At 37.8% G+C, this 13,604-nt stretch overlaps 1 protein-coding gene across 4 annotated transcripts in view; it reads right to left on the bottom strand.

Annotated features, from left to right (window-relative positions):
• Positions 1 to 6,436: 6,436 nt before the first annotated feature.
• Positions 6,437 to 13,604, bottom strand: part of LOC129928708 (uncharacterized) — a 154,312-nt gene continuing 147,144 nt past the window's right edge. For all 4 annotated transcript variants that reach the window (XM_056044191.1, XM_056044190.1, XM_056044193.1 and 1 more), the window contains one exon: positions 6,437 to 6,765. In XM_056044191.1, the coding sequence (XP_055900166.1) occupies positions 6,692 to 6,765 (74 nt within the window). In that variant the 3' untranslated portion in view covers positions 6,437 to 6,691. The remainder of the gene's footprint in view (positions 6,766 to 13,604) is intronic.

Raw genomic sequence — 13,604 nt, 5'->3', positions numbered from 1 at the left:
ATAACATAATAAATATCGATTTTTAAAATAAAATACTTAAATCTAAAAGCATGCCATATTTTACAGGAAAGAGTAAGAGTATTTGTACATTTTATCTCATTTTCCTTAATTGAAAAAGCAAATATATGAATATTGTAATTTATAGTTTATGGAGGGGAAATCCTTGGGTTGACGCACTGCAGTAAATACGGAGCTGCAATTGTATAGTACGAGGACGCTACAAGTGGACACTACGTAACGTCGACAGTGTTGCCAACTGTAAGATTTAAAATATTGTCAATGAAAATGTGAAATTTAAAAAAAAAAGAAGTTATGAATAGCAAAAGTAAAAGCTGCTCACCCGTCCAAAAATTGGATTTCTTTTTTTTCTTCTTTTTATCTCTGTTTCTGGTGCCCTCTTTTGTGTATATCACCAAGCCCCTATTCCGGTCCAGAAATGGTAACAAATTAAATATTCTATTCTAACCAAACTGTAAGGAAAAATTGAAAGCTAATTAAAAAAGAACAAATAGCCTAAACAAACAGACTGAGTTGATATAAGCTTTGACAAACCAACTGCAGATTTCATATGCAAAGTTTAGTTCATGGAGGTTAAAAAAAAAGTTGGGTGATATCATAAATTGACCGCACCGAGTGACATCACATCTTGTGACGCTTCTGGTATGATGTCTTCTCCGCTTCATTCTGATTCCTAACCCATTTTTTTCCTAATTAACGATACCATCGTTGATTTGACCTTAATAAATTAAATTAATTTCTGGTTTTATAAACTTTAATTTGTGTTGTGTAAAAAGAGCAAGCAGTCTCCTATAATTCTAAACCAAAAGTTAAGTTTTCTGAAACAAACTAAACTGTTATTAAAGTTGGTGTAAGGGGAACGGTGTAAGGGGAACGGTGTAAGGGGAACGGTGTAAGGGGAACGGTGTAAGGGGAATGGTGGTAGAGGAAGGGAGAAAACAATGCAGTTGTCCTCGTGGGACGTGGGATTAAAATGGTGTTAACTCATCAGGTTGTCTGTTCTTGACTGACAAGTCCCTCCACCCCCCCCTCCCCCGGGCTAATGACTCCAATAACAAAGATCTGTTATCGTTTGTAGATAAAATCTGATAATTCGTCATAAGCCAGTATTGTCCTTACACCAATAGTTGTTTGTGTATCGCCACTACTGTTCAAGTATTCCTAAAGGGGATGGTGGTGAGCGGGGGGGGGGGGGCACTGTGAAAGCATTGTCCTAATTGCGTTTAGATTCTAGAAAAATAAAAAGGTGTGTCCAAAGGGGAGAGGGGCGAAGGACACATATTTTTTTTTTTTTGGGGGGGGGGGGTAAAGACCCATCCTTTTTTTTTCTCCTATTTCTATGTAATGTATCTGCGCAGTTTAATGAATGTTGGTGAAGACAATGAGAAGGTTTTAGGCGCACTACACCGTTTTGAGAGAGAGAGAGAGAGAGAGAGAGAAAGAAAAGGGTGACATAGAAAGATAGAGGCAGAAAGAGAGAGAGAGAGAAAGAAAGAAAGAGGGGGAGAGAGAAAGATAGAGGCAGAAAGAGAGAGAAAGAGAAAGAAAAAGAAGGAGGTAGAGAGCGAAATAAATAAATAGGGAAGAAAAACGAGAGAGAGAGAAAGAAAGAGAGAAAAATATAGAGAAAGCAAAATGTAAAAATAATTTGCAGTTTTAATAAAAGTCTATTCTATTTAAATAAGAAAACCTCATCATGGTGCCTGTTAGTTTAAAAAACAAAATCTGTATTGAATTAGACCGTCGAGTCTTAGTCTGGATCAGTAAGTACATACTTTATATAGATCTATCCAACTCTGATAGTTACAATACTAAGAAAACAAGTTGTTATTAGTATTCAGGAAATGTCTAAATATGAGCAAAAATAAAATATTCAAAGGCTTTACATTACAAAGAGATGAACAACTCTAAAAATGGCGCCTTTCTTCTTTATTATTCTCATTAAACTCTCCAAGTCGTCTGCTCAGACTTCATTTACAATCACTTCGTGAACTTTATAACAAGTTCAATCAAAAGTGAAATTATAGGTCACGTGACACATTAGGGTCTTGAAGGGGTTGCCACAGTAACAGAATGTGTTGACAATCTGAGCCTACTCTCTCGGATAGATTTAATGGCCTCCTTGTTCTTTCTTGAATACCAAGGAGAAGAAATTAATTTCCATGAAGGTAAATCTGTTGTAAATTAAAAGTTGGCAGTAGGGGAGTATTTCCCCGTTTCCCCTCCCTCCCCTCTCTTTAGCTGGGCCTTGATAAGGGACTGTTTGATATCATCTTAAAAAAACCTCCTTTGTTATGAAGTTTTACTCTGCTTGGCCAATGTAATGTCTCACTAGAAATGTAACTGGTTTTGGTACCTCATTATTATTATTTTTTTGAAAAGGAAATTTAATGAGTGAGCATTAATTATTGAGAGTTGATACAGAACTCAATGTCTGTCTACAAAAAGTTTAATTTATCGCGATCTGCTGTGGGTTCGTGTGACATTTTTATATGAACTCTCTTTCCTTAATTTTCTTGACCTATTTCGGAAAAGTGCTATACTCCATTTATTGCGGTACCTGGTAGAAAAGTTTATACTGACCCTTGACCTTATGACATGAAGTAAAAGTCTTCTTCGAGGGTTATAAATCTTCCAAGCCGTAGCCACAGTAAAGGACATGGAAGATGTAAATGACTTCATTCTAACTTAAGTACAGGCCACACGGTAGTAACTGACCACTAGGCCAAACCATACAGTGGCCAGACCAGGTAAAGCTCATCAATCTTGTTCTAGTATTCTTTGGACAGTCCTGCATGGGAGGTCATTAGTGGTTAAGAAGACACCGCGTTGATCTCATTTCCGGACATTTAAGACTTTAAAAATACACTGGACTTTAAATTGCGTACTTTTAAATTGGACAGACAACTGTTCACAAGAAACATTTTAAACATTGATCAGAAACAGGACATTTCAGAAAAAGTTCAGAAAAGGTTGAGTGCTTAGAGAATTTGATACCACCAGGCTAAAATGTACAATTTATTTTATTTAACTAAAAAACAACAAAGCAGACAAAAAAAAAACAACAACAACAACAACATAGCAATTCCTTTATTCTGTACACCAGATACACCAGAAAGCTTGCTATTTATAGATTCGCTGCCCAGCATGAGACTCTTCAATCTTTAACGTCAGCAACGTCTTGTAAGTATCTTAAGATTGGCGCCTCGCTCGTGGACTGCACAGAGAAATCTTCTGCTCTGAAACTATGTTGCATGCTCCACCAACAGTATCTTTTCAAGCAGTCTTGGACCATTGAGTGAGTTCAACCGAGACCAATCATCACTGAAGGCCTGAGCGTCACAGCATGTGGGCAGATTGTACAGACAGGTGACGTGGCAATGAGCTATTGGTCTAAAAGAGACCATGCCAAGCCGACGTTTGTATAAGAACATCATTAAAGGTAAAATCCGTGTGAATGACTTATAGTTGGCTTATTATTTGGTGGCTTAAAGTGATAGCTTCGTACAGGGCCGGCGTTAGATAATTAGAGGCCTAGAAGAAGTGACTTTGGAGGCCCCAAGGTGAAGGTGAAAGGAAACACCGAAGAACTACTATCACTCAGTTTATTAAAAACATACCTGTACGATCTCTATCTAAATAAACAAACAACTAAAAAAACAGACTTTAGAGAGCGATTTAATAACAATAATAATAATAATAATAATAATCTTTATTGTCCGTGTGGAATCTCACCACGCCTATAACGTTGAACTAGCTCCATAAGCTTATTAAACGTACTCTTCCAGATGTCATAAAACTTCAACAGAAATCTAATTTGCAGTCTACGATGGCAGCAAAGTCTCAAATTGTGAACAATTCAGAGACTGGATGAGATCTCGTTCTACGGAGATCATTTCCAGACTGTTTAGACTTTCTTGTGTCATAGTCTTTTTATAATTAAAGTTTTTTTTTTATGTTAATTCCCACTTGGAAAAAAATTATTTCAACCTATAAAATATTAATCGAAATTGTTAACGCTATACGAAAGGCTACTGCGACTTTTAAATAGCGGACTTCAAACCACGATCATAAATCGAGTAGCGCAATATTCAACATTTCATAATGTTGTTTTTTTTGGTCCAAGGAATGTTCATGAAATTCTTCGCTTATTTTACATGATCTTCTAGGCATTATGTATCCTAACAAATCGACAAAATGTCCATAAGATTGTCTATTGCTTGGATGAAACAATCGAGACATGTCATGGAGTGCTAAATTCCGTTCTGGAAGAAATTTCTTGCTGGAAATGTTTCTTCTGTTAAACTTTGTTTCTTTGACGAGTCTCTTTTTGGACAAGTTTTTGGCTGTTTCCTTGTCAATTGTCTTTTCTTTCTTCAAGCCAATGTCTAGCCCAATCTAACCGCCTATAGCACAAATGTACTTCAAGGATGATTCATCATCAGCTAAAGTTTCCAATGATGCCCAAAGTACGGCCCGCGGGCTAGAACCGGCCTGTATGTTGCAGGTAATTTATTTTTCTCTGCTATTTCGTACATCTTATTTCGAATCAAAAAAACTTGGCGTACATTAAATGTGGGGATGATAGCGAGACTGATTCATGTCGGTTATATAGAAGAAAAAAGCAAACATGTTAAATCCAGTATACCTCTCCTCTGAACCAGATGAAGAAATATTTTTTTTTAAATATAATAATTATTTGTAAGGGTATATTTTAACATGAACATTTAAAACTTGTTTAGGAAACCAGTAATCATTTAATAGAAGGCCTCAGGATAGATTCTGGCAATGTTTTTTTTAATTTTTTATTACTACCTAAAAATTATAATTCTGAAAACTGATCCTATGTAAACGAATTGAAACTAATTTAAAGTCATTTAATTTAAAGTTATTAGATTTGCTAGTGTATTCTGATACGGTACCTCCATAGATGCCGTAATTGAAAATTGACGAAGAAAGAAAAAAAAAAAGACCTAAAAGAAGCTATGTGAAATGTGTTTAATGACTTTATCCATTACCTTTAATCACTGTTAGACTCAAAGACAAAAAAACATCAACACGCAATCATAATTTTACAAACGAAAATTAAATCAATGTTTAACTTTATGAGGCTGGTGCTGGTATATAATTTCTCATTTATTGTGTGGCTTTATTCTTGCAAAGAGTCTTTCCAATGAGCTAGGGTCGACCAAGTTCTATTAACATTGGGGTGTGCGTCAGAATAGCGTAAACCGATAGGCTACCTTGGCTTAGTGTATCGTAACTTTAATTAGCCCACTGGAGGGTCCAGGGTTCGAATCCTGGCGAAGACTGTTTTTTTTTTTATTTCGGTATGTTTTTTTTTTTTTGGGGGGGGGGACCTGTGAGTCTACTCAGCTTTAATAGGTACCTGACAATACTTGATGAAAAGTAAAATCGTTCGGTCGTTGTGCTGGCCACATAACACCCTCGTTAACCATTTGCGACAGAAACATGGTGACCTTTACATCATCTGCCCCATATATCGCATGGTCTGAAAGGGAAACTTTTTTTTTGGATTCACCTATCAAATCCCGACTCGAACTGAGTTGTATTTGTTGAGCACCTATAGGCAGCACGGTATCCCCCAGATTCACCCCCTCCTCTTCCTCCACAGGTCAACAAAGGAGATTAGACCAAAGCGCACGGAGGAATAATAGAAGCATGAAAGTTTCTCTCTATAACAGCAAGTGGACTGAAACTATAAGTCACCACAAAGCATTTCTTCTTCAGGGTTCTTCTTAAAACTCTTTTTAACTAGTGACTCGATGGCGGCAATCTTCCCTGAAACCGCGGTAACCTAATTCTGTTATACATTTTCATTGATAAAAAGACCTTAGCCAAATATAATTCGTAAATGATCAAATAATTCTGAAAAATTATAACAGTCAAACCAGAGTTTTAACCGCCTGGCTAATTACCGATTAATTTTTATTTTTACGAAGATAAACATATCTTTGTGCAGATTCCTCGTTGAATTGTTAGATTTGTTTCCAAAATACAAGCAACAGTCTCATTTTTCCTTCCTAGTGGCAAGTTCTCATTTCTAACCACGAAGAGATTGCAAGCTAATAGCAAGAACTATAACAAAAAAGAAAGGATGGTTATGTTTTAGCGTAAATAAATTAGATATTAAAGATAAGAAACACTTTCCTCTTACAAGTGGTAGCATACTAAAAAAAAAGGGTCTTTGCTCAGACTAGATTATCTTGCCTGGATTAAGTGTGTAGGGATTAGAAATCTCCGATATTAAGTAGCTGGGGATAAAGTGTTTGTTGGGCATTAAGTGTCTGGGGATTAAGGGATTGAATGTCAAGGAATTAATAGTCTGGGGCCCATTTTACCATACGACATAACGATAAACTGGCTTCACAGAAAAAGAAAAAAAGACCACAAAAAATATTATTTGTATGTCAAAATTTTATTCTATAGCGTTTTATTTTTTCAAATTGCAAATTGTAGTTTATAAAATGTTGAATTTTTTTTTCTTTGAGTTGTTACAACAGCGGACAAATTCTTCTTTGCTTTTAAAACAGTTTGTGTACAAGTGTAAACAAATAGTACAGTCTGCTGGCTGGACATTGTATCACGTGACGTGGGTGAAACGAACACTTCCTGAAGCCCCCCCCCCACACCTTGTGACTTTTGTGGCACATTACGTCTTGGACAGAGGCGTCCCTTGATCTTGTGATTTCAACTCACCAGCTTCTTGCGGTGTCTCTTCTAACTCTGTGAAATAAAAAGAGGAAGCCTTAGTGAAAAAACAAAACAAAACAGCATTAACTGTGCTATTAATGTAGATAATAAATGTTAGTGCCATTGTCATTGCAGTGGAATAATATGTACGTGATTATAATGTTAAAAAAAAAAGTAAAATTTCCCTTTCAGACCATGCGGTCTATAGGGCAGATGATGGCGACTGTTTCAATGGCCAACGATTAACGAGCAGGGTGTCATGTGGCCAGGGCCGGTCTTAGGCCACTGCAACCTATGCAGTCGCAGTGGGCCCCGCGCTTTCATAGGCCCCGCGCTAATTCAAGGTGTAATTATTAAATTGCAAAAAATATACGAAAAACTCATGGAAATCTCCTGAATTTATTAAAATCTCCTGAAAACTCTTGAAATCTCAAGAAAAATAGAGAAAATTGTCATATGTGAGTGTCATTCATTGCAAAAAAACGCCAATCCTACGCGCGATAAAAGAAAAAAAAAGCTTTGTACGATTTCATGTAATAAAATGTAATAATCGGGCAAATCTTACCTTAATCGGAAGTTCCAATACCTTATTTAGTTTTATAGTCACTGGCATTTAAATATGTCATTGGTTACAAGGTTCGTAAAGTACATATTGCAATTTTTAACTTAGTAAAGAATGAATATAATTCAAAGTCGAATTTTTTTCTTATAAAAAATCTTAATTTTCGCTTATTATCCTTATTCCCACACAAACTAGGCCCCGCGCAATCAGTTTCGAATAGTGCCCCGCCATCGCTAGGACCGGCCCTGCATGTGGCCAGCACAACGACCAACCGCCTTTACTTTTCCCTTACTAAAGTCGGGTACCTCATTAGAGCGGGGTGAACCCAGAGGTGCCCTTATCATTCCAAATAATAAAAAGAAAAAAACAGTCTTCATCCGAATTCGAACCCGGGACCCCCCGTTATCCAAGAGCTTTGCCACTCGGCCACCGCGCCTCCCTAGGATGGGTGGGTTGATAAGGATTTGTCACGCAAGAGGAAGGTTTAATATTATTTTTATATTATCACTATGATTGGTGCATTAGATGATTTAGTGACGTATTGATTAAGGTATGCATGATTAGTGCGATTATTGAAGGGTGTATTGAAAGTTAGGGTTGGGTGTGGTGGATGAGTTGAATCGCTTAGCTTCTGAAACAACCGGTCTAGGGCTTTAATCCTAATGAAGACTGCGATTTTGAACTTTAGATGATTCTAATGACGCCCAACTCTAATAGATGCATGTTTACTTTTTAATATCGGAAGATTCTCAATATGACTCTACCTATCGATTTAATACAATATAATATAAATGTACAATATAAATAAGTTTTCTGCTAGAATTACTTTTTACGTTGAAACGCAGCCTTTGTATCCAAACTAAAAATAGCTTTTTTATCTAGTTAATATACACTATTTTAATGTTCCTATTACGGTGTTGCTTCATTCTAAAAAAAAAAAAAAAAAAATATAATCAATCTAGACCCGAAAATCACGAAATTCAAAATCCCAGTCTGTGTGTTTTGATTACCCTTCTACAATCACGACGTGGTCTGTCGTAATTCAAGTTTATAAATTAGTTGTGTGAAAGGTGGAAGAGGAGCAGACTAGAGACAGACGTGAGACACAAGAGACGTGTATTTTTTACCGAGTTATATCTTGTTTCAAATACTATTTCACTTGTGTTTTTCTCTATATATCTACTTATTCAGGTTGAATCTGTGTAAATTTATAAATAAAAATTAGACTTAGTTTTATTTGTAAAGAAACTTGTTAATGTTTATTTAAAGCTCTACTGTCCTGTGACATTTTACGTTCGCGTAGACCAGGGGTTCTCAACCTGTGGATCGCGCCCCCCTTGGGGGTCGATTGACGATTTGCCAGGGGTCGCCTAAGACCATCGAAAATATGGATTGTTATTGTCTATTCTTCTATTGCTGTATGTGTGTGTGTGGGGGGGGGGTCGAGGCAGAGTGGGGGATTGTAAAAAGGGGTCGCCGAGCATAAAAGGTTGAGAACCGCTGGCGTAGACGATCGTTTCCCTTGGCAACTTCCTGTGTGATTAAAGAGGCCAATCATTAATACACAGCTGATACGCAGGTTGGGCATATGTAATTACCAGGCGCCGTTGCATTTTCACCTTTCTGTCTACTTCTGTTGTGTATGGCACCTGCTGATCCGGTACCCTTCCGTTACGCTCAATGTACCCGTGGATCTATCCAGTGTCACTTCTCCTAACTGTTAGTGTCGATTTTGGAGAGCTTCATGTCGCGTGTGCACACATCAGTATATTTAAGAAGTGGACGAACCCGCGGCTCTCCTGCCTTCTGTTCGATCACCTTACAGAATGTCTAGTTGAAGACCCTACTCTAAAAGATCTAAAGCTCTACATTAAGCATTTGATACGCCTACATTGGTTTGGTTTTGCTAACTCTTTGATGCTACAAACCTACAACCTGGCATTAACAACAATCAACAAATCAACATAGTTTTGTCAAATTTTAGCATTTCATCGAATAATTTTGCATAATTTCAACTTGATTCCAGAATGAGAAGTGGAGAATAAACATGTCAAAATGCAAGGGTTAAAATCCATACATACATCCACATCTCTCATTAAGTAGCATTTATTCTCCTTATTTTGATAAAAAAAACAACAAAGTAATAATCTCCAATAATTAATTAATTAATTTTTTATTTTATTTTTTGATTTAATTATGTCTTGTCAGGTTCAATGAATAATTGTGCAAAGTTTTATCTTGATCGGAGAATGGGAAATGGGAGAAAAAAACATGTTCAAACTTTTTACCAGACAGACTAATACAAATTATCTAATAAATTAGAGACGTTCCTTTAAAGATGAAGATAATTATATCCTTACCGTACCTGGTGTTAATCCCTAAGTGCATGTTGATTAGAGACGTAAACCTTACTAAATAATTTGCTTTCCTGGCTGATTCAGGCAACCCGTTCTATGCTCTAATGGTACTAGTGAATTAAGAAATTCAAACCAAGCAATCAGACTCGAAAGCATACACCAAGTTCTAACTATTGAAGCTCGCGACATACATGTCTGGAACTTCTAGGGCTCACCGCTGGGCTAACTTTTGAGTTACCAACACGCTTAGCAGACACATGCACGCTCATTGGAGTGGATTATGGAGGACTTTTACAACACGTTTGGGTGCTTAATGTGCATTGATATTTTCACAAGTGGAATCTGATGAACCAAGGCCCAATCGTAAACCTGGGACTCTAGTATTGGCGAAGATACAACAGAAACGCCTTTTCTCGAATTAAGTCGTGTTCCCTATTTCAAACCTTGTGTTGTTGTTTTTTTGGCAGATGATGAAAAGCGAGTCTGTTTCTGCGGCCCACGTAGAGTTTTACGACGATGTCATGTGACCAGCACAACGACCAACCGCCTTTGCTTTTTCCCAACTAATGTTAGGTACCGATTAGACCTGGGTGGATAAATTCCCGAAATTTAAAATCCCAGTCTTCACTAGATTTCGAACCCGGGAACCCCCCCCCCCCCACCTCAGTTCTGAAGCCAAGTGCTTTACTCCTCAACCACCGCGCTTCTTCTTTTTGAACTGGAATACATTATATGTTTGCTAGGATGAAATCATCCGACAAGAGAATTCACACTATACTTCATACGACACACAAGAATTCAATGAGTTAGAGCAAGAGTGAAAACAAGAAAGCAAGAAAGAGAAAGAACGCTGTCCCTGTCTGATAGCTCTGAAACAGATACATGGTCTTGCATGATCCATGACCCAGAGTTTCTGCCGATCAAGAATCGGTCAGCTTAATCATTGCAGATTTTGTCCGAAATAAATTAGTGAGATAGTCACATTTTATTATGATGTGTATCAGGACACAGTTGAGAATGTTTCATATCAGGACACATTTGAGAATGTTTCATATCAGGACACATTTAACAATGTTTCATATCAGGCATCATATTAGGACACAGTTGAGAATGTTTCAGATTATGACACAGGTAAGAATGTTTCATGTCAGGACACATTTGAGAATGTTTCAGATTATGACACAGTTGATGGATGGATGGCTGCCTGGTCATGCGGTTTGCGCGCTGGACTGTCGATCGGATTTATCGACGGTCGAGGGTTCAAACCCTGCCCACTCCCATCCCCCGTCGCCCTGCGGAAGGTTTGGACTAGGAAGTAAACTATCTTAAACTCTGAAGGAACATCCGAAACATGTAAAACATTTTACAGTTGAGAATGTTTCATGTCAGGACACATTTGAGAACGTTTCGGATAAGGACACAGTTGTAAGAAAAAAAAAAAGTAAAGTTCCCCTTTCAAACCTGTTGGTCTATAGGGCAGATGATGTAAAGGTCATCTGATTCAGTGGCCTACGGTTAACGAGGGTGTCACGTAGCCAGCACAACGACAAACCGCCTTTACATTTCCACAACTCCTGTCAGGTACCCATTAGAGCTGAGTGGACTCAGAGGCGCCAAAGGATCCCGAAATAAAAATCCAAGTCTTCACCAGGATTCGAACCCGAGACCCTCGGTTCAGAAGCCAAGCGCTTTACCGCTCAGCCACCGCGCCTCCAAGACATAGTTGAGAATGTTTTATATCATGACACATTTAAGAATATTTCACATCAGGACACAATGGAGAATGTTTCATATCAGGACACATTTAAGAATGTTTCATACGAGGACACATTTGAGAATGTTTCATTTCAGGTTTCATATTAGGACACACTTGAGAATGTTTCATATCAGGACACATTTGAGAATGTTTCATATCAGGTTTCATATGAGGACACACTTGAGAATGTTTCATATCAGGACACATTTGAGAATGTTTCATATCAGGACACATTTGAGAATGTTTCATATCGGGACACATTTTAAAATGTTTCATATCAGAAAGCTTACTATGTTTTACACCAAGTCACATTTCTATGACGCGCCACTTAGAGACACATTCTCAGAAATTGTTTAAAATTCATACCGAGTGGTCAGATTTGAAAGTAAACGCCAAAGGGACATAATATTCTTTGATTTAAAAAAAAAATGTGTTCCCACCCTCTTAGATTAAAATGAACTTCGAAATTCAATTATGTGGACCAGATTTACGAAACTTCGAGAGGCTCATTAGCAACCCTCTCTGACAGGAGGACAAAATTAAAAATAATTAAAAACATTGTTAAAATTTGTAAGACTTCTTTTTTTTAAATTATAAGGTTACATTACCTCTCCACCACCAGAATCGTATAATAAATTCATAAGAGATACATAAAATAAAGTATTTCAGCATTGTAACGATTGTATTCCATTCTATTACACAATATTTTCATACAAATATAAACTTCTGTAAAAAAATAGAATTAAGGTCTTATTTCCTAAGCATTGGTATGCTGTTCAAGGTGGTTGACTTGTAGCACCAATCTGCTGGTAGACAATTAAACCGATACAGATATTTTGATCTTTAGTAGTGGTCCTAACTTGCCATGTATAAGAAATTCTTCATTACAGTTTTAGATTTTTGACAAAGTCGTCCATTACAATAGAGGATATAGACTTGAGTTAAAAAAATGGAAATTGGAGATTTTAATTCCTACAAGATATTTCAATGGTTCTCGTTTAGAAGTAGTTATGTTCAAAATTGACATTGCCCACTGCAAAAACACGCAACGCCCCCCTACGCACAGGCCAGATGGTCCTCCAACCCACTCGATAAGCCCCTTCACAAACGCGTTGCACCCTACAAACGCTTGCAATATGCCCCTACTGCAGATGCACTGCCCCTCCCCCCCCCCCCCCCCCAACACACGCAATGCTGCCAACACACACACACACACATGGCTAAAAACAAATATTGATATTTAGACAATGTGAAAAAAAAATTTTAAGAACTGAAGACCTCCTAACTCGATCCAGTTCCGGTCAAAACGGCTACTGTATTCCAAAAGTTGGTCCAAAACACGCCGATCCACCAGCAGTCAGAAGTGTGTGGACGGAGTCTGGTAGTAGCTGTTGAATTGGGGTAATTTGGAAACTAAACACAGGGAGCCGGTTAGTAGCCTCCACCCCCCCCCCCTTTTTTTTTTGTCCCACTCAGACCCCTTTTTCTTTTCCTCTCGGTTCCTCGCCGTGTTAATAGATTGCTTGCAAATAGCATTATGACGAAGGCACTTTTCAAGGGAGATAATGAGGTGTTTTAAGTGCCGAGTTGTCAAGGAAGGGAGGAAATAGTTAGTTGCTTCCCTTGGACACACTAAAAAGACGAAACTCTTTGACAACAATGACCATGAACAAGGGGGAAAAAAGGGGGTAGGGAAAGTTACGAGGGCGGGTAATATGCGGAAAATTTGGGGGGGGGGGTTTGCTATGATGACTTTTTAGTTGATTGGGATAGAGTTCGTCACCAAGAAACACAATTTTTAAAAACTCTTATACTAAAAAAGTGATTTTTTTTTACAGATAGGAAAGTGCTAACTTAAAAGACAAAAAAAAAGGCATTCGATCTTCTTTTCGTGAGACAAGGTTGTATGCATTAACCCCTGGAGTCCCAGAATCAGTCGACACGAACGCTGGAGAGGTCACTTCTTTACAATCGGTCATATCCAGATCGGACTTATGGTTAACATTGGCAGAGTTACAAAGAGAGAGAGAGCGCCAATAGAATTAGAGGGCAGCACAGGAAGAAAGGGGGCGCTCGTTGTGTCGTCAGGGTGTCCCTATGAATATTCATGTAGCCACAATGTGTGCGCCAATTATGATGACGTCATTCCACGAGCCACATACACTTTTGAAAATCTTTATCGAGCTGAGCTCTAAAT

Source organism: Biomphalaria glabrata, chromosome 10 (assembly GCF_947242115.1).
Source record: "Biomphalaria glabrata chromosome 10, xgBioGlab47.1, whole genome shotgun sequence".
NCBI lineage: Eukaryota > Metazoa > Mollusca > Gastropoda > Planorbidae > Biomphalaria > Biomphalaria glabrata.
This window is presented reverse-complemented; position numbering and strand designations above follow the sequence as displayed.